We start from the raw sequence: 19961 nt of genomic DNA, 5'->3' as shown, positions 1-19961 counted from the left end.
AAATATACAAAATTATTCGTTATATACAAAAATTAATCGAATTAATGGATGTATTTACATGACACCTTGTCAGTATAATTATCGCGGTATAACAGAGTTCCAAAAGAGAAATAACTAGCTATAATTATCGCGATTTTAACATTGTGTGCAACTATATTTGTTTATGTATATATGTAAAAGCTTAGAATTAGTCATACCTAATCGTGACATACTTGATTAGTAAAATACAAAATATTTTGTAATATTTTGCTGTCTTTCTTATTTGTCATATCTAGTATAACCTATAAATTATTAATCTATAAATAATCTTTTCAAATGGACAGCAGTCTGAGAAATGTAAGTATATATTATAAAGAATAGTATTGCTATCATTTACGTATATTTTGAAACTTACAGATGCTTCGAAATTGTTTCTTCGCATTTGAGTCGCCTGTCATTTCATAGGAACATGTAATTGATATTTTTTCAAATTCTTTTTAATTCTAAACGTCTTTTTATAATGAGAAATACATGAAAAAATAAATATCATCTGATCATTTCAAATGACATTCAATTAATGTTGAAAATTTATCATCTTTCAAATCAGATTATTAAAAATTATATAATATTGTAAAGTTACTTTTCATAGTAAAAACTTTTATCTCATGAATTTTCAGAAACGTTTAACTGGTGGGGAAACCACCCAAAGTCACTTAGCAGAAGCTTTGTATAGAACACAGACTGAGAATAAAATGCTACCAGGATTTGATCCTAATCGAGATGATGTTGAATATTACCGTGTTCAACAGGATATCGATTGTGATGAAGTATATCCAGGAATATATATTGGTGATGCGTGAGTATTTCAATGTTTTATGTCTTTATGTTTATCAAAAATTAATTTATGTTCAATACTTTATAGTGTCACAGCAAAAAATAAGAAATACCTTAAAATATTGGGTATAACACATTTGCTTAATGCTGCTGAAGGAAAAAGATTTGGATTTGTAAACACCGATAAGAATTATTATTCTGATACAACAATAAAGTATCTTGGCTTACCACTTATTGATTTGTGCACAACAGACATTAGCAAGTACTTTTACATTATTGCAGATTTTATCGATGAAGCTGTTTCGACTGGAGGTAATGAAATAATAATTTAATAATGAAAAAAATAGAAAAATTACAATAGATCGTTTAAAATTTAACTTTCTTTCTATTAGGTAAAGCTTTTGTTCATTGTGTGTTAGGAATCTCACGTAGCGCAACGTGCGTATTAGCATATTTAATGATTAAAAAAGGAATGCTAGCCACAGATGCAATTCGAACAGTCCGCAAAAATCGTTTCATTCAACCAAATAGTGGTTTTCTTCACCAATTAGCGCAGTTAGATAATCAATTACGAAGACAACGATCTTAAGTGAATACAGCTTTGATAAAGCTACAAGGTTCACTAACAATATATACTGCAGTGAATTTGATAGATATATGTATATTGTATATAAATAATTGTATATAAAAACTGAGTAAACATGATCAAAATGTATGATTAGATTAGATTGATACATTATTAGTCAACATTAGGCGCAAAATTCACTATTAATTATCTCAAAATCAAATATTACGAATATATACATGTTATGAGATAGCAGTCATATAACTCATATTACGCCTCACGATATAAAGTATTATGTATACAATATTATCGCTTCTCACAATTCATTGTTGGCGAACTGTATTATTTAATAAATTATAATACTGATATTGTAAAAACTTTGGTTGTAAAAACTTTTACTAAAAATAGTAACGATAAAGGAAAATATTAACATCTTGACTTCATATCATTGTTTTTAACTATTATTAGTATTTTTCTTTACCATTACTATTTTTAGTAGAAGTTTTTAGTTATTTATATGTGTATCGTATTATTATATTATATATCGTATAAAAACTATTATTACTATACTAGTATTATATTAATAAAACTGTTAATTTACTACACGTGGACGTTTGGAATGAGACTCTGCAAGTGTAGACGAATGTCTCGAAGAGCCTATTTCATTTTCTGTATCCTGTGGACCACTACGTTTCCTTGCTTTTGGAGATAGTTGTTTTAAGCATTCCATATCATTAAATACAACTTGTGCGCCTCCTCCACTAGTGGGTATTATATCTCCCTAACATAATAATAATACATTTGAATATATAACTACATAACTCTTTTCGATTCCTCTTAAGTGTAATTACCTTGAATAACTTTGTCTCAAGTTCACCATCAGTATCATGTTCTTGCGCGATAAGACAATACCTGGATGCACCGTCTGTAATTTCCTTTGGATCTGTAAGTCGCGTAACACTACGTCTTCTACGCATTAAAGGTTGAAGAACAGTTCCAACAGGAACAAGCGCTCCGGGTCTGTGATCAATCCACTTATCCGCGCTTTGTGAACGCCTGTACCTTGGATTTGCAACACCCGCTTTATCCTATGAGCACATATCATTAAACTATATTTTCGAAAGTAAATTACGTAATGTAAGATAAACTGACCCTTCGTGATCGACCCTCTGTTGTTTTTGGAGTTGCTTCTGCACAGCTAATAGTAGGTACAACACAATCTTTAGAAACACTAGGTACGTTGTCATCAACTAAAATTTGTTTTACTAATCTTAATTTATCCTCTTTTTCTTTCATTTGATTCTAAAAAGAGAGAAAAAAATTAAACTATGAAGTTATACATATATTATATTTACTTCATTACCTGTAAGTGTTCACGTTGTTGACGTAACTTTATTTCCAATTCTTTATTCATTTTATCAGTTTCTAACTGCATTTTAGTGTTGTACTTTTGTTTCACTCTTTGCTTATCTATTAAACGTTGATTTAGTGCCATGTTTCTATCTTTTAACTATAAAATAATTGTAGTAAAATATATGTTGTCATTTAAATAAAGAAAGAAATGCATTCGTTAACTACCTCTTGCTGTAAGCTGCGGATTGTATCATTTGCATTGTTCAATTTTCGAAGCAAGCTATCAATTTGTTCTTCAGTCTTACATAAATGACCCTCTAATGCAGAAACCTACAGCAAAAGCAAATTATTTTATATGTACTTCCGTAATCAGTAAAATGCTATTACCTTCTTTTTTTGTTGTGAATTAGCGGCTTTCAGAGACGCATTTTCAATCTTTAAATTCATGTATTCTTGTTCCATTGCCATTATCTTCTTCCTAAGATCGTTTTCTGTAATAATCATGTAACAGTCATGAAGATATTACACATAATTTAAGTTTGATTAAAAATTAAGTTATATTCTTACGTTTTTGCTGTAAATCAGTACGTAGTAAATTCCGTTTGTTAATACGCTGTTCTAAAAAATGCATTAAATTATTAATTATTTGATCATTGCGTGGAGAAGTAATTTCCAATTCAGGAAATGGCCCACCTAAACTGAATTAAAATAAAATTATATAAGTTTGAAGAAAGAATAAAGAAAACATATAATACTTACCTATACACTAAACCCACATCAACTTCTAAATCTTCAGCTTCAGGATGGCCTTCTTTTTGCAACTTACTACATGCCTCCTTAAATAACTATTAAAAATAGTTTTTATTATGCACGTATTTTCAAATTATTTTCATTGTTATTCTTTTATTACTCATCTCACCTTATTTGCCTGTCTTCTTCCAGGTGTAAAACCAAGATCTATTTTCGTAATTGTTGGTTTAGCTACTTGGACTTCTTGAGTCATTTCGGCAAATTTCATTACTTGCTGTAAAACATGAATAAATTAATTAATTTTCTTTCATATATTTACGTTTTATATTATTGATTTCTTACAATTGTTTCATCATAATCATCTGTTCTTGGATTAACACAAACAATCATTCTAACTTGTCCTTCTCCATCAAAATAATTTTTAAATAAATGGGTGAGTTTCGAATCTCTGTAGGGTACTATTTTATTTGTACCCTGAAGTTGATTTTCTCTTAAAATTTCCAAACATGATCGTAGCGTCATCAAAGAATTATTAATATTTCCTAAATCAAAATGAATGGATATGAAAATATATTATAATATAATTACAAGATTCACATCAAAAGTATAATAACCTGCTTCTCTTAATCGTTGACCTGTGTTTTTAGTCCTATTAGTTCTTTCGCTACCAGCTAAATCTACTAGGGATAGCTGAGTGATGCATACCACCCGTTTATCTTGTATAATTTGTTCACCTTCACCATCTAAGGGTGCCTAGGAGAAGAAAATACTATATTGTTTGTGAATTTTAGTTAGATGAGACGCAAAGTAATTAGAAATATTACTTGTACAAGACGAATAGTGAAGACACTATGTGATCTACTTGATTCTGCATTAAGCGCAGTGTGTGCAACTCTTCGTCTTCTCTGTCCACGCTGAAATACCTCAAATGCTTCTTCTGAACTTTTTACTTCAATTTCTGTTACAGCATGCACATACATATTCTTATTACCATCTTCTCTAACTATTTTACTCTGTAATACCCTAAAAGTTATTTCTCAGTATTAAAATATTATTTGAAATTAAGAATATTTGAATTGTGTAAGTAATGATACTATACTTGTTTCTAATATCCTCATCCTCTAATAAATCATATACACTGTTATTATAAATTTCAACATATGTAACAAATACAGCATAGACATTATCTTGATCCACTTGTACTGTTTGTGATTCATTTATGTCACGAACAATCATTGGATTACTCTCACTATCACTCTCTACTTTTCTCCTGTGAAAACCATCAATTATTAATAAAGCCATTTACATTACATAAAGCATATCACATATTCTTGTACTTACACTTTGCCTGATTTTCCATTTCTCTGTAACATAAGTCCAGCATGAAGTTCATTTTGTCTATCAAGCATTGCATCAGCTTCACCTTGTATATCAAAACCGTTTAATTTATCTGGTTTAAAAATAAATTTTTTGGTCTGATAATTAGCAATACTGTTAAACAGAACATCAAGACAACGAGGCATTATGCCTGCATCCTGTGTTTCACCAGTCATAGTATATGTTTTACCACTTCCTGTTACTCCATAGGTGAATAAAAGGCTATTTCTACCTCGAATAACATTTTCAACTAATGGGAGAGCAACTATATTAAAAATCTCTTTTTGCGTTGCATCTGGTGAAAATACACGACTAAATGTTGTTTGAATTTCCTTGTTGCTAGAGTTACGAAAATTCATTGCTGATTCTGGTGGTGTAATAACTACAGTTGTATCAGATATAAGCTTCATACAAGAAACATCAGCTGGATGTTGCATTGGTTTTAAACGACAATAAACTTGAACAGGATCCTTGGATACCATATTATTACCTCTTGGACGGTTTGGTGGCTTACGAGCTGAACCTGGTGGTTTCGCACGTCTAAAATATTAACATACCACGAATAGCTTCAATTATTCTACATTACAAAATAACTTTAATAGTACCAAACAATTAATTAATAACAAATAATTAAATTTTACATTAAAAGATTATAGAAAGTAATAGTTATAAAATATTGAAAATAGCTAAATTTTATTTGACTTCAGTTATAAACTGATTAAGAAATAATAAAACTTACGCAGATTTCATCTTTCGTAACTATAAATTTTGCTTGATATTTAGTTATTTTAAAACTTATGACAATATAATGTGAAAAATATATACGAAAGATAATATTTGATAAATGCCATGAACCGAAAACCGTTGTCCTGATTCGGTGTTTAAAATTCAAATCTAGTTACGAAATGAACTAAAATATTGAAGTGCTACCAATATTTATACCAAAAAAAAACTATAAATGATAGTGCTACTTTAAGTACAACTTAACTCATTAAAGTATAAAAACAGGAAAAAGAACTATGAAAAGATTTTTATTTCGCGATTAAATAGAGAGTACCATTAATTAGAGTACCATGTAAATAGGACCGACATATATATATAAAGACTGAACATAAACTTTTATGGTCTGTTCCACAAGACAAGACAGTAAACATAAAAAAAATTTCATTGCTACAACATCAACTATTAGTTGCCGACTAATAAAACTCGAATAATACTTCTGTTTTCTGTCTCATCTCATTGGGGAGATTATACTTCCACCGGGAGATGTAAAATCATTTCCGGGGAGCGGAGAACACGGGCAAGTGGTACTTTAGGGTCAGATCGATGATTGGTTGTAATTGCCCAAGCGCAATCTTATTTTCATTGAGTAAGAGCAGTAAGGAAATTTCTTCTCTAGTAAAAGTAAATTAGTGTAATGGGTACGTTTACACATGACATAAAATCGTTGCTTTATAGTCATGATACTGAATGTTAGAAGTTGGAATAGTACTTTCTATTACTGCGTCTCTCCCTCTTAGAGAAAAAAGTCAGGACTTTTGTTGTCCTGAAACTAAATGCAATAGGTTAATTGGTTTACTTTCTCTTTTTGACATACATCACTAAGTCAAGTTTCATATGACTATGATCCCCGCACCCCGGAAGTGGCTTCGCGTCACACGTCTGCCAATGAAATTCATGCTAGACTAGTAACACTCAAATGTCACTAGTCAGAAGTCACAGAGAAAAATTTCCTCTCTGATATTGTCATATACATATAATAAATGCATTATATTTTTATACAAATACTAATGGCAAATAAAATGTCTTCATTGTATAATATATATATATATATTCAATAAATAGTATAAAATAAAAACAAATAGAAAATTTTATTTCTCATTAGATAATTTATTTGTTATATTTATACAAAGACATGAAGTTTCACATTATTTCTTAGCCTTCTTGTCTTTAGCAACTTTAGTTACTTCATCTGGATTTTCAGCTGCATCTTTTACACGTTTTGCGCGAATTCCTACTAGTCTGGCATCAGCCCTAGCTTTACGGAGAGTTACGTATGCAGAGAACTTTCTTTCTTCCTCAGAAATGACACGGGCCTTAGCTTTAGCATGCGTTTGGTGTCTCACTGGCATGATTTCTCCTTTAGCTTGAGTGGCAAGGCTCACTTCTTTTTTAGTGGAATCATCACCCTTAGGCTATTTTCATAAATAACATTAGAATGTAGTCTTTCTTTAATAGTTTTAAATTTACTATATTCTACTTACATTGGCTACAGTCAGTGGGAAAAGAATCAATTTGGATCTATATTCTTTCAGTCTTTGAGTATTCCTTTGTAAAGACTCGACTGATTTATTACGCCTTCTAGGATCTACAGCAATTCCAATAGTCCTAGCATATTTTTTATTTAAACCACTAGCCCTCAGTTCTTTTAAGGTAAAACCTTTGCCTGCCCTAGCTTTTATGTGATAACGGAATGTTGGGCAATGAACAATAGGCCTCAGAAGCTTCACAGGTCTTAAATTAAAATAAAATACTATTGAAGTTAATTTACATAAATGGACAACAGAAATAAAAATGAAATAAACGTATGCTATTTACCTTGGTGCAACAGCACGAGCTTTCTTTATACGATTTTGTTTACGACGAAATTTTCTGGCTGGTTGGTTAAACCAAGTTTTAACAAATCTTTGCCAATCTTTATGGAAATGTCCATTAGGGATCATATTATTTCTCTTACCCATGGTTGAACTGAAACAAAAATACTAAATTATATACAATTTGTTTCTTAAAAGATTTGTAAAAATACACTTTATAAACTTAAGATTAATATAATAGGTTGGAAACAGTATTATTACTAAGCATAAACAAAACATTAAATTTCCTTCACAAATAAAATTTTTGTAACTTTAATATTACTTTATAATACTCATATAATTATTATGGACACATCCTACTATTAGAAAAGGTATATCATTAATTGAAATTAAAACATATGAGACAAAGATAACCTGATTAATGTCAAAATATTTCTTTACTTGTTATATTATAAAATTACAATCATATTATTTAATTACAGTGAAAAACATAAATAACAACAATTTTTTATTACTTTGAGAAATATTATTTCAAGATGTTGAGATTTTAATTGGATTTCGAACTTAAAAGAATACTCACGAACTTGTTTACAAGGCATAGACCGGAAAAAGAATCAGCACCACCAAGCGGAAGTTTTAGCTCCCAGCAAAACAAAATTTACTAAATGAAGATTGAAATTACATTATTTTATGATAAAATCATATTTTAAAAATATTATTTGTTTACAAATATCGCTTCGCTTTACATATAATTTTATTAAAATAATTTAAATGTAAAATGAAGTTACTTTAAAGTAGTTAATAAATATGGCAACTTGCTATAAGATCGTGTATACTAAGCACAAGTTGAATGTTTCATGTTTAATTGTAGAATATTTAAATAAGTATTTAAATAATTTAATTAAAAATGAAGATTAGAGAATCATTTGCATCATATTATAAAAGTAATATATTCTTAAAAAATGTCATTTACCGATACGCTTCGACCGGCATAAACCAATTTTCGGTATGTTCTCTATTTAGTAAAAAAATATACATGTCTGTAGTGTTATAAATTGGTATTGTTACTATAATGCATAAAGCATTGATCATATTTTTAGAATGCAGAAGTTACAGATGTAATAAAAAAGGATATAGAAAAATATTGGAAAGATAAAATTAACTTACATCAATATGATGATGCAGATAGTACAAGGAGAAAGTTTTATGTATTATCAATGTTCCCATATCCTTCTGGAACACTTCATATGGGTCATGTAAGGGTTTATACAATAAGTGATACAGTTGCTCGTTTTTATAGAATGAAAGGTAAATTCTTTAATTTAAGTGTAATTATATATATTGTTTGGTTTATTTATATAATTTTTTATTGACACACTTTTCTCTTTTATTTCAGGATATAATGTCCTTCATCCAATGGGTTGGGATGCATTTGGATTACCTGCTGAGAATGCTGCAATTGAAAGACAAGTTGATCCTGCTGTGTGGACATACGATAACATTAAAAAGATGAGAAATCAATTAAAATCATTGAATTATTCTTTTGATTGGAATAGAGAATTTGCTACATGTGATCATGAATATTATAAGTGGACGCAGGAATTATTTTTAAAACTTTTTGACAAAGATTTGGTTTATAGAAAAGAATCATTTGTTAATTGGGATCCTGTTGATGAAACTGTATTAGCAGAGGAACAAGTTGATGCAAATAATTGCTCTTGGAGATCAGGTACAAAAGTAGAAAAAAGGTTGCTAAATCAGTGGTTTGTTAGGACTACATCATTTGCTAAGTAGGTATATTAGAATTTAACAATCTCTAAAGAACATTGAAATATATAATAAGAATTACAAATAGTATTTAACTAATTTATTTTGTATCATATCAGATCATTGTCTCAAGGTTTAGATGATCCAACATTGACAGAATGGAAAGATGTCAAAAAAATCCAACAAAATTGGATAGGTGACTGCAGTGGTACTAGCTTTGAATTACAGTTGATGGGAACTATCCCAAATTATCCCAAAACAGTAAATATTTGGACTAAGTATCCAGAATTTATTGAATATGCAAAGTTTATTGCAATATCTCCAAAAAGCTTATTAAATAGACCAGAGTATTGTAGAGATGTGGCAGAAGGAATTCAAATCATAGATGTTAAAGTATTAAACCCATTCAATGGAAATGAATTGCCAGTATTTGTAACAGATAAAGTTGCATTTCCAACTCATAGAGATACTTATCTTGGTATACCGTCTGCATCAATAGATGATTATCAGTTTTCTGAAATAGTTGGGATTGAATTTGTACGGCATTCGATAAGAAGTTATGAAGAACAAGAAAACAAAAGATCAGAAATATTATCTAAAGCAAGAAAGTGGAAAATTGGTGGATACCTTGTTGGTTCAAGATTGCAAGATTGGTTAATATCTAGACAGAGGTATTGGGGTACACCAATTCCAATTATTTATTGTTCAAATTGTGGTATCCAACCAGTACCACGCAATGACCTTCCTGTAATTTTACCAAATATAACATTTTCATCTTCAAATAAAAAGTCTATATTATGTGAAACTAAGGATTGGTTAAATACTTCTTGTCCTAAATGTGGAGCTCAAGCAGTTAGAGAATCAGATACAATGGACACATTTGTAGATAGTTCATGGTATTATCTGAGATACATTGACCCACAAAATATGAAAGAGATGTTTGCTGTTGATAAAGCAAAAGAAATGTTTCCTATTGATCTGTATATAGGTGGAAAAGAACATGGTAAGTATCTAATATTTAAATTCTTTGTAGATATAAAATATATATATTTAAAGATCTCAAATTAATAATATTATAATTTCAGCTGTACTACACTTATATTATGCCAGATTTATAAGTCATTTTCTACATTCAGAAGGACTTTTACCTACTCCAGAACCATTTAAACAATTGCTTGTGCAGGGTATGGTACTTAATAAAACATATCAACTAAAAAAGACAGAGAAATATTTAAAAGCGGATGAAGTGGAAGAACACGTAGGAAAATATGTAGAAAAGAATACCAAAGAACCAGTCATTGTCTCATGGGACAAAATGTCTAAATCAAAACATAATGGCATTGATCCTCTTGAATTCTTAGATAAATATGGAATTGATACAACTAGATTATTTATATTAGCTGATCAAGCACCAACTTCAGATAAGCGTTGTGACCATAACAGTAAGCTCTTTGTAATAAAAATTTTAACTAACTATTATATATATCAAATAATGTATATATTAATAATATTCAGCCATTCCGGGAATATTAAATTGGCAAAATCGTTTATGGAAGACTGTAAAAGCTTTTAACGATTATCGCAATAGCGTAACTTCAGAAGAGCTTCAGGCGGAACCTACTGATTCTAAATTTGCAGAACATGATGAATACATGTTTGATAGTCGAAATTATTTTTTAAAGTCTGTAACTTATAATATAATCGGATCTCAACAACTTAGTATTGCAATATCAAGAATGCAAGGACTTACAAATAGGTATATATGACAATCTTGCGGTACATCAACAATTCTAATAATTTTAGATACAGTAATCGTCTTTTTCTTTTAATATTAAGTATACGCAAAGTGTGTGTGGAATGCATGAAAAAAAGTCGTGAATATGAACGTGCATTAGCAGTCCAAATTATAATGCTTGCACCATTTGCACCACATTTCGCTTCGGAATTGTGGTCCGCATTTTCTGAGGTAAAACATCATCTAATAGATAAGAATGAAGTGGACTTAGATAGGGATGTTATGGAACAAAAATGGCCAGAAATAGATATGAATTATAAAATGTCAGTGGAGATCATAGTAAGTACAAAGTATTTAAAGTATTTATTACTTCACTATCATGATATAAATTTACATTATATTATTTATTATATAACTATATAAATAATAACAGTGTGATTCTTAGAAATCAAAGTACTTTATTTAATACTATGTATAATTTTATATAAACACATTATTAATGCTACATCATTCTGTATACTATTAGATAAATAATGCACTTTGCACAAAGATTAGGATACCCAAGTATGAAACAGATAAATTATCACTTGAGGCAGCTCTTGATTTAATAGAGAATGAGCCAGCTGTCCAGAAACATTTAAAGAAGCATAAGATCGTTAAATCTAGACTTCTTTCAAGGGAAGGCTGTGATCCAAAAATATTAATTTCAACAAAAAGATGGGTAGAGAATGTTCAAATGTAATACATCAGGTAAGAAAAATAGAAGCAGAAAAAGGATTATAGATATATACATAATTTTTTATCAAATATACTATTTGTATGAAAACCAAATTATTTAAATGTAAAGAGCCTGTACATAATGAAACTAACTGCATAAATAAAAATTTTGTTTAATGTTGCAATGAGTTAATGAATAATAAAAATAATAAAATGAATAATTATTCTTACCCAATATCATATTCTCCTGCATATTCATTATGCGGTATTTTTTGTAAGAGTTTAATATAATCAAGTGGTAATTGACTTTCATGTGCACCTTTTAATATTGTTTCTCTGTAAGAGAATAATTAATAATTATATAATAAACCTTAAACAAATTGAACAGAATTAAGTATAACATACAAATACAACGGTGAAGGTCTCCTGTGTTTTGGTAGCAAACACAATTTTACATTTTTATCAGGATTGTTACATTGCTGATACACTCTGCATTTAAATATTTTACCAGTAAGTGTTTCTATGTCAACCATTAAAGGGAAATATAATTTATCTGCTACACCTTCTTGATTATCTAATGTACACATATTACATTCATCTAATTCCCAAATTGCTCCCCATACAATATAATTTTCTGTAGGAACAATTGTTGCTGAACATCCACCCCATCTCTTTGAGTGTGTTATAAAATCTAATCTGAAATTCTGATATAATTCAGTATTTAGATAAATAATAAAGCAAATAATGAAATTTTATAAAGCATAACACATATCTTGCTGTTTTCAATTATTCAAAATAGAAATGGATTTACTAAACGCGTAGGAAATTTCATTTAACCATGTATATTTACCTTTAAAAATCCGATATCTTTTCGTACTGCAGTTGGATTGTTAATATGTATTCTTTTTGTTAACATATTACTTCCGTATGCAAAATATAAGAATTTATTAGACATTTCGCCAGTTAATTTATGAAATTTGTTGAAGATAACTTATTAATGGGAACAAAGAGATGAATAGGTTAAGGTATCATTCGTTATCAGTATTAAATATGTATTTATGATATTTTTTGATAGAGATATAATTGTACCTTATAGAATTACCCAGATTTTATTTAAACAAAAACATGTTACAATAAATAAACTGCTATCAGAACACAACTTAAAATTAGAAGATACACAAATTTAATGCTTTAAGTATATGAGTAAATTAAAGGTCTAAATAATAGAAGGTATTGATTGTAAAAATGTTTATATTGATTTAACTATACATGTTTAAGGTATAAAGCATTAATTTATATAGCATTATTATTCAAATTCATAATTTGCATAAACCTCGCGAAACATATCGCGACAATTTATTTTAACTTGAAGCTTGGCACACAATAAGAAAACTCCTGATAATTTTCTATGTAGACTATATATTTCTTCAGGTGGAGGACAAAGCCTATGATCCAATATTGTTGGGACTAATGATTGAATCCTGTAATCAATATATTTATTTTATATATATTTATATATTTATATAATAAAGTTATATATTTATTTATTTATATATTTTATTATATATGTTATATATTTTATTTATTTATTAATGATTTAATTTAAATGATATCATATTGCTCTCACCGTTTAGTTACATCTTGTCCACCAAAGTCATAATATTTAGAATTTTTATCAAATACTTGACCCAAGACCATTACTGCATCTACGTGAGCTTCTTCCATAAGCTGGGATTAATACAATGCAATAAATGTATAAATATTAATATAATAACCTTTTTTAAAGCTAAAACTATTAAAAAATATACATATCGTACTTTAGATTCGTATCCTGTAAGGAATCCCATTTCTCTAGATAAATTTAAAATTTTATTACGATCGCCTTCACTTGCAGCATAGATTATTTCAATGTATTTATCCATAAATGATTTCTCATATCCTCGACATGCACCAAAATCTAACAATATTAACTGAAAATTATATTAGGAACTATAATTAATAATATCAAAGATAGAGTACACTTATTGATAATAATAATAATATCTTATATACAAACTTGTCTTGTATTGGGGTTATAAAAGAAATTGGACCAATTTGGATCAGTTTGCATGTATCGAAAAACAAACAATTCTTTAAGGCACAAACTCATTATTAATTTGCAGATATGTTCTCTTGTTTCCATATTCATACTTGTACATTTATCTACTGGAATTCCTTCTACCATTTCAGTTGTAAAAATTTGACTCGTTGATAGTTCATCTAAGTATAAAATTAAGTCAATTTTACATTTAAATTGCTAATTTTTCAATTTAATTTACCTACTACAGCTGGAACATAATAATCTAAATAAGGTTCTATAAGTTGTTTATATCTTCTTGTACATTCTGCTTCTCTTACATAATCCACTTCCCACGCAAGTTCACGTTTTGCAACTTCCACTAAATTATCTATGAACATACCTTTTGGGAAAATGTTCCAAACCTGTAAAAATTTCTAGATATATTTTTACATAATCTTAAATAAAACAAAAATCAAAGTATTTTTATACCTTCATTATGCCTACTAAATTCTCAACATCACTTTGAATACCCATAGCTACACCAGGATATTGAATTTTAATTGCAACATCTTGTCCATTTAACAAGGTACCATGATGTACCTGGCCTATAATATTTTTTCTGATATGAAGAATTTTTTTTTTTAAATGTTTTTGTATTACTTTGGCCTTCCAAGAAAAAGCTAATTTAAAAGAATAAAAATAAGTGGTAACTACCAATGGAAGCTGCAGCAAATGGTCTATCTTCAAAGGTTGCTAATTTATTTTTCCAGTCATGTCCAAGTTCAGTGGCTAATACCTTCTCAACTTGCCACTTTGGCATGAAGTCAGCACTTTGTCTAACTCGTTCAAATACTTTTTGTAGTTCAGGATTTATAATGGTTTCATCTTGTATACTTAAAATTTGTCCAATTTTTAAAGCTGCACCTATTATAAACATATGTAAGGCACGTAACTATTAGTTGACAAAAAATCCAGTAAATGTATTAAGGATATTTACCTCTCACTTTACATAATGTAGAAACTATTCTTTCTGCATTTGCTTTAGTAAGAAACAGGCTATCAAATGTGTCTCCAAGACTTTGTTTTTTTAGTCCAAGTGTTCTGCGTGTATATTCTGCAACTGTACCAACACCAAGACCCACTCCTAATGTTCCAAAGCTTATCATTCTTTGTAATCTGGTAGATGGAACTTTTTGTGCTTTTGCACTAGGTGAAAGCTTTGAAAGAAAAATTTATTTATTAATGTATTTAAATAAAATGCATCATATCATTTATCACAATTTATATAAAAATGTAAAAAGACTCACAGTTTGCTTTGGTCTAACAGATGGTTTTGGTTTAACTTGAGAGGTTTCTAAAGCTACTTTCATATTTTCTGTTGCCTTGTTTTCTAATATCTCAAAATCAGTTTTTAGTGTATTTGATACATCTTGTTTCATGTTCTGACTCTTTATGTTTTTTTCATGCTCTAATTCCAATTTCTTCAAAATTGCTTTATCTTTCTCAGAAAGTTCAATCTTAGGTATTTCATGTTCTAGTTTGGAAATTGTTTCAATTTTTTCTTTTACAGTTGAGTACTTTTTTAATGGTTTATCCTGTTTACTTTGTATATCATTTTCGTTATCAGGTTTTATGTTTGGGATATCCATCTCTATTATTATTTCTTTTGGATCTTTAGCAGGATTATAAACATGTAATTTAGTTTTGGTAGATTTTATAGGTTTATCTGGATCAGCTGGCATTCCTGCCACTTCTTTAGTTTTTAATTTCAAAAATTCTATTATACCCTTTTCAACAACATTTATTCGTTCTGTCACTTCTTTAAATTCTTTTGTTATTTGAACCTGTATACATGTTATACTGTACAGGAAATTATAATATTTATTTGTAAAATTAATTTATATTAGTAGTCACCATATAAGATAATTGTTATATTACAAGAACGTTTGCCATATTAGAAAAAGGTATTAATAATCTATATTTATTTTTGAAACTTACAGGAACCTTACTTAGTTTTATATTATTCAATGTTTTTAAATTATCTGTCAGGCATTTCTCTGCAGTAGTCTTCAAACTTGAAGTCTTTACTATGTGTTTAACTGTCTCTTCTTGATGCTTAATCACAGCTTCGGCTACTACCTTAGCTCCTCTAAGTATACCAATGACATCAGACATCCGATGTTGAGACATTTTTTAATGTGATTGATGTAGAAATTGATTGTTAAATACTGCCTATTGAGATATAAATTTAAGTCATAATGTTATTTTTCTATTATATATACACACATACACACACATATTACTTTTGTTTTTTAATAACAATGTATTATTTTATTCTATGTAATTTACTTATAAGGAGTGTTGCGACTTCAAAAAATTACGTACTTGAATATTAATATACCGCCTATAGTACATGTGTTTAAAATATACGCAGACCTTGAAATGTATGAATAGGGTTATAATACAATGTGCCGGGACTTTTATTACTATAGATATTTTTTTTATATTAATTAGATATAACTTTTAAATAAAAATAGTCTCTTAAATTAAATACCCAACCTTTTGTTTAATGTAAATAATTTAATTGTTAATATTTTAGAAACATGTATGCAAAGGAATTTTTACTCTTCGCACAATTGATACACAGTGCATAGTACGTAAAAAAAAATTAAACAATGCAATCTTTTTCTTAGAATTCTTAGAGTATGTATATTATTTGCCTTATTTATTCTATTTTATATTTTTATTTTATATTTTATTTATATTGTTATTTATTTAAGATATTAACTAACTACATAATTAATTAGGTTATGAAAGTTATAAGAATTTCCTTTTCATATTTTTGATTTATTAATAAAAGTTTATTAACTATAAATAAATAAATTACATAAATTCTATAATTTATTGAGGATATCTTTATTTAATGGTTTGTTTACGAATTATACATATATAAATAATATACATATGTATGTAGAATATACAAAAAGAGTTGGGGACAAACAAAAAACAAACACAAAAGTCTTAACAAACATGAGTTAAAAACCCATTATTTTCAGAGTTACGAAATGTTTAATGTATAAAATTATCGTGTGTAAGCCGGCGAAGGGGAAACATATTGAATGTATGCTGTAAAGGTAATGTCTCACTGACAAAAACAGCTTGTAACTCAGAAATAGTTTTCTACAACCTGCAAGAGTAACTTGCGTTTCGATTAGGTTTTTAAAAATTCAAAATATAGTAAAATCATTCTAAAAACGTTTAATTTTCTCATTTTCATACTAACTACTTCCTTGCTATTCTTCCCAATCTACCAATTTCACTACATTCATACATATTTTATGAAAAATTTCATACTTCCCCTCCATGTAATTTATAAGAGAGATTTATATGAGGATTTATCAGAATTAATAAGGAGTGTTAAGCTTTGTATTAAGTCTTGCTGCAAAATGCATAAAATGCTTTTACTATATTTTGAATTTTTGGAAACCTAATCAAAACCTAAATTATGCATGCGGATTGTAGTATATGTATATATCTTATAAAACAAGGTTTAAACATGTATCTAGTAAATTAGAAAGCGAACTTTTTAAATTCGTTCACAATAAAAATCACAGAAAATCAATTGATAACAGGATTGTTGTTTTAATAACTTTTTATGAATAAAAACTCATAATTTATTTTTGGTATTTATATTTATCAACACCTTATAAGCTCTACAATAATTTTATTTATATACACAGTATATACTTTTCTCGTTGTACCTTTATAGAACTAGAAAAACAGAAAATTTATTATACAACAAATTCTAAACAATTTGGGATGATTTACTTTTTCAATAAATTTATTTTGTTTATAGACCCTGAGGTAGTCTCAATGAAATTAAAGTAATACATGCATAAAATTATTAGAAGTATATGAATAACAGTATTTATAAAAAATGCTATTCAGTTTATGTGTACATTTAATATGTATATCTATATATACTTATCATTGTATACAAGATTTTTATACTTGGAAAATTTGTAAAATCTTTTTGAAATTCTTTTTCTCAAAAATGTCCTTTTTAGGATTCTTAATAACGCTTCTCTTGATATCAATATTTATTAAGTATATATGTAAAGAGAGACCACCTCATCAGATTTAATGTCTTGTTTTAAAAACATATGTAAAACAAAGAAAATTAATTTTACAACAAAGTTAAGTGTAAGAAACTGACATTTGTTAAAATTAAATAACATTTGGTTGATCTGGAAAAAGTGAAGCAAAAAATGTACTGAAAAATGTCCAGGTAAAAGCAAGTGCACCAGGTCTTTCCTCTTCGTGTTCTTCATTTGCATTTGTTCTTGCTTCTGCTTGTACAGCTGGCACTTGACCATTTTGTTGCTGTGCAGGTTGTGGACCTATTGCTTCATTTTGTAATATTTGGTTATTGTTATCCACCCGATCTCCTCTACCATTATTATTTTCAGGTAATAGAATAGGTTGTACCCGGAAAAAACCACCTTGATATCTGTGAAATATTCACTTCATTGTATATATTTGCATATAAAAGATGTAAACATAATATTTGTATATATTAACTTACAGATACATTGCAAAGCCAAGAAACGTAACAATAAGAAATCTTAGAGGAGATGAGTAAAAATATACTAAAGTGAAAAAAAGAATTATTCTGGACAGCATATAAAAAACATCTAGCCAATCTCTGTTAAATGCACCGTCTTCTCCAGCACCATTATTTCCTCCATTAACATCAGCTTCTTGAGCAGCAGGTTGTTGTTGCTCATCACCTACATTATTATTATTATTATTATTACTATTATTATTATTATTATTATTATTATTATTTGTGTTATTTGTATATGGATTTTGAACATTATCATTTGTATTGACATTCATTTGCTGAACATATGGAATGCTAGTCTGTAATTGTATTCCTTGTGCTGCCATCCTATAATAAAATATTCCTTTTCACTATAAATTATATATAATTTCCAAACATTAAAATAAGTTATAAGAATGCCATTTACAGTTGCATATATTGTGTAAAATAATGGGTATATGCTTGTTGCATCCAAGCCATTTGTTGACTATTTCGTGGATCAAAATATTGTAGTGTAGAATACAATTGTGCCGGAGTATGTTGCGTAGCAACATTAGTAATATGTTGACTTTGATTCTGTATATTATTTGTATTATTTAATCTCGTATTTTCCACTGTACTTCTTGCAATAGAAATTGTCTTTGTATTTTCCACAACTTGTTCAGTTATTTTATTTGTTGATGTTTTTTGTGAAGCACAGACTAAGTGAACTATATAGGTTTGATCTTCTTGCCCATTACAGTGTCTTAACACATCTTTTAAACATGTGGAATCATTTAATAATTGTCCTGAATATATAAGTTTCTGACTTGCTCGTTCCTACAAATATGTTCAATTCATTATCATGTTATTTCTTACACAATATTTTTACTAGTTCTTGATTTCGAATAAAAAATTAATTATTACAGACAAGTAATAAGATATAATCATCTTATTGTTGATAATTAAATTATCATCATTAAACTCATAAAAATATCAACGTATTATCTCTAATAGATAACGCACTATAGCTTTCTAAGAATACTTAAAGGGAAGCGTTCGCAATATTTTTTTGTTTTTTTTGTATGTCGTGTAGTGATGCTAATGATACATTGCTTTCACTAAGGATACAACTTTCACAAAATTTCACATGACGTGAGATTCATAATATAGACGAAATAAAACTCACTGGTTTACTAGGATAAACATCGGACAAATGTTCTTTTAATTGGCGAACGGTCCACCCAATATCACAATTTACGATTTGATCTTTTATCTGCTGATTCGGTGCTTTTATTATTACTTTGACAGCGACTCCTTCCATTGTTAATAAATCCTGGCTTTTTATATCCCGTTTGATCAGCTGTTCTTACTGTCAATCACTCAGCAAAATTAATTAACAGTGCTACCGAGGCAGATTAATGTTTGCGTTTGAGAGATTTTTATACACTGCGTTATCTCCCTTGTTGAATCATAAAATACCTCGTACTATTTATTTGGATATTGACTAAAATAGATTCATAGTTAATGTATTATGACTTTGTAACTCAAACGGATATTTAATCGTAAATATATTTTTGTAAGCGTCACTAAATGGAATCACGTATTTGGCGACTTATCATTGGTCGTAGGTCGTAATCGTAGATTAC

General features: G+C 28.5%; 7 protein-coding genes across 16 annotated transcripts; 2 read left to right on the top strand and 5 right to left on the bottom strand.

Annotated features, from left to right (window-relative positions):
- The first annotated feature begins 11 nt into the window (after positions 1–11).
- LOC117207871 (dual specificity phosphatase DUPD1-like) lies at positions 12–1749 on the top strand. 2 transcript variants are annotated; one of them, XM_033448538.1, is made up of 4 exons: positions 12–336; positions 657–835; positions 902–1125; positions 1206–1749. In XM_033448538.1, the coding sequence occupies exons 1-4, from the start codon at positions 316–318 to the stop codon at positions 1400–1402; spliced, it is 621 nt and encodes a 206-aa protein (XP_033304429.1). In that variant the 5' UTR covers positions 12–315; the 3' UTR covers positions 1403–1749. The 2 variants fall into 2 exon arrangements, with proteins under 2 accessions (XP_033304429.1, XP_033304438.1); XM_033448547.1 differs by lacking the exon at positions 12–336 and adding an exon at positions 433–450.
- On the bottom strand, positions 1483–5608 carry LOC117207820 (kinesin-like protein KIF23). Of its 2 annotated transcripts, XM_033448436.1 has the most exons (15): positions 5598–5608; positions 4823–5398; positions 4581–4751; positions 4306–4504; positions 4096–4234; positions 3824–4023; positions 3651–3755; positions 3491–3576; positions 3299–3429; positions 3119–3222; positions 2957–3061; positions 2742–2888; positions 2531–2680; positions 2230–2466; positions 1971–2159 (listed from the first exon to the last, which is right to left on the bottom strand). In XM_033448436.1, the coding sequence occupies exons 1-15, from the start codon at positions 5606–5608 to the stop codon at positions 1971–1973; spliced, it is 2550 nt and encodes an 849-aa protein (XP_033304327.1). The 2 variants fall into 2 exon arrangements, with proteins under 2 accessions (XP_033304333.1, XP_033304327.1); XM_033448442.1 differs by lacking the exon at positions 5598–5608 and having other exon boundaries at positions 1483–2159; positions 4823–5497.
- A 1119-nt stretch (positions 5609–6727) lies between these two features.
- LOC117207737 (60S ribosomal protein L13) lies at positions 6728–8175 on the bottom strand. 2 transcript variants are annotated; one of them, XM_033448223.1, is made up of 4 exons: positions 8033–8175; positions 7457–7606; positions 7123–7372; positions 6729–7053 (listed from the first exon to the last, which is right to left on the bottom strand). In XM_033448223.1, exons 2-4 carry the CDS (start codon positions 7597–7599, stop codon positions 6787–6789), a joined length of 660 nt encoding a protein of 219 aa, XP_033304114.1. In that variant the 5' UTR covers positions 7600–7606; positions 8033–8175; the 3' UTR covers positions 6729–6786. The 2 variants fall into 2 exon arrangements, with proteins under 2 accessions (XP_033304122.1, XP_033304114.1); XM_033448231.1 differs by lacking the exon at positions 8033–8175 and having other exon boundaries at positions 6728–7053.
- A 75-nt stretch (positions 8176–8250) lies between these two features.
- On the top strand, positions 8251–11852 carry LOC117207708 (probable leucine--tRNA ligase, mitochondrial). The gene is made up of 8 exons (XM_033448145.1): positions 8251–8458; positions 8553–8760; positions 8849–9242; positions 9339–10222; positions 10305–10661; positions 10735–10975; positions 11056–11293; positions 11481–11852. The coding sequence occupies exons 1-8, from the start codon at positions 8360–8362 to the stop codon at positions 11694–11696; spliced, it is 2637 nt and encodes an 878-aa protein (XP_033304036.1). The 5' UTR covers positions 8251–8359; the 3' UTR covers positions 11697–11852.
- LOC117207746 (gamma-glutamylcyclotransferase-like) lies at positions 11393–12733 on the bottom strand. The gene is made up of 4 exons (XM_033448247.1): positions 12522–12733; positions 12077–12375; positions 11903–12007; positions 11393–11638 (listed from the first exon to the last, which is right to left on the bottom strand). Exons 1-4 carry the CDS (start codon positions 12624–12626, stop codon positions 11617–11619), a joined length of 531 nt encoding a protein of 176 aa, XP_033304138.1. The 5' UTR covers positions 12627–12733; the 3' UTR covers positions 11393–11616.
- A 171-nt stretch (positions 12734–12904) lies between these two features.
- LOC117207713 (atypical kinase COQ8B, mitochondrial) lies at positions 12905–16401 on the bottom strand. Of its 7 annotated transcripts, XM_033448159.1 has the most exons (12): positions 16290–16401; positions 16116–16166; positions 15729–15962; positions 15038–15574; positions 14728–14947; positions 14445–14654; positions 14220–14335; positions 13990–14152; positions 13728–13930; positions 13489–13641; positions 13299–13399; positions 12978–13152 (listed from the first exon to the last, which is right to left on the bottom strand). In XM_033448159.1, exons 3-12 carry the CDS (start codon positions 15918–15920, stop codon positions 12978–12980), a joined length of 2070 nt encoding a protein of 689 aa, XP_033304050.1. In that variant the 5' UTR covers positions 15921–15962; positions 16116–16166; positions 16290–16401. The 7 variants fall into 7 exon arrangements, with proteins under 7 accessions (XP_033304067.1, XP_033304050.1, XP_033304077.1 ...); XM_033448186.1 differs by lacking the exon at positions 16116–16166 and having other exon boundaries at positions 16290–16397; XM_033448165.1 differs by lacking the exon at positions 16290–16401 and having other exon boundaries at positions 16034–16125.
- Positions 16402–17437: 1036 nt separating this feature from the next.
- Positions 17438–19948, bottom strand: LOC117216807 (homocysteine-responsive endoplasmic reticulum-resident ubiquitin-like domain member 2 protein). Its single transcript, XM_033463852.1, has 4 exons — positions 19502–19948; positions 18761–19152; positions 18316–18681; positions 17438–18240 (listed from the first exon to the last, which is right to left on the bottom strand). The coding sequence occupies exons 1-4, from the start codon at positions 19634–19636 to the stop codon at positions 17958–17960; spliced, it is 1176 nt and encodes a 391-aa protein (XP_033319743.1). The 5' UTR covers positions 19637–19948; the 3' UTR covers positions 17438–17957.
- Between the last annotated feature and the right edge of the window lie 13 nt (positions 19949–19961).

Source organism: Bombus bifarius, unplaced genomic scaffold, assembly GCF_011952205.1.
Source record: "Bombus bifarius isolate JDL3187 unplaced genomic scaffold, Bbif_JDL3187 scf7180000007966, whole genome shotgun sequence".
Classification (NCBI taxonomy): Eukaryota; Metazoa; Arthropoda; class Insecta; order Hymenoptera; family Apidae; genus Bombus; species Bombus bifarius.
Note: the sequence above shows the minus strand (reverse complement) of the source record. Positions and strands in the feature narration are given on the sequence as shown.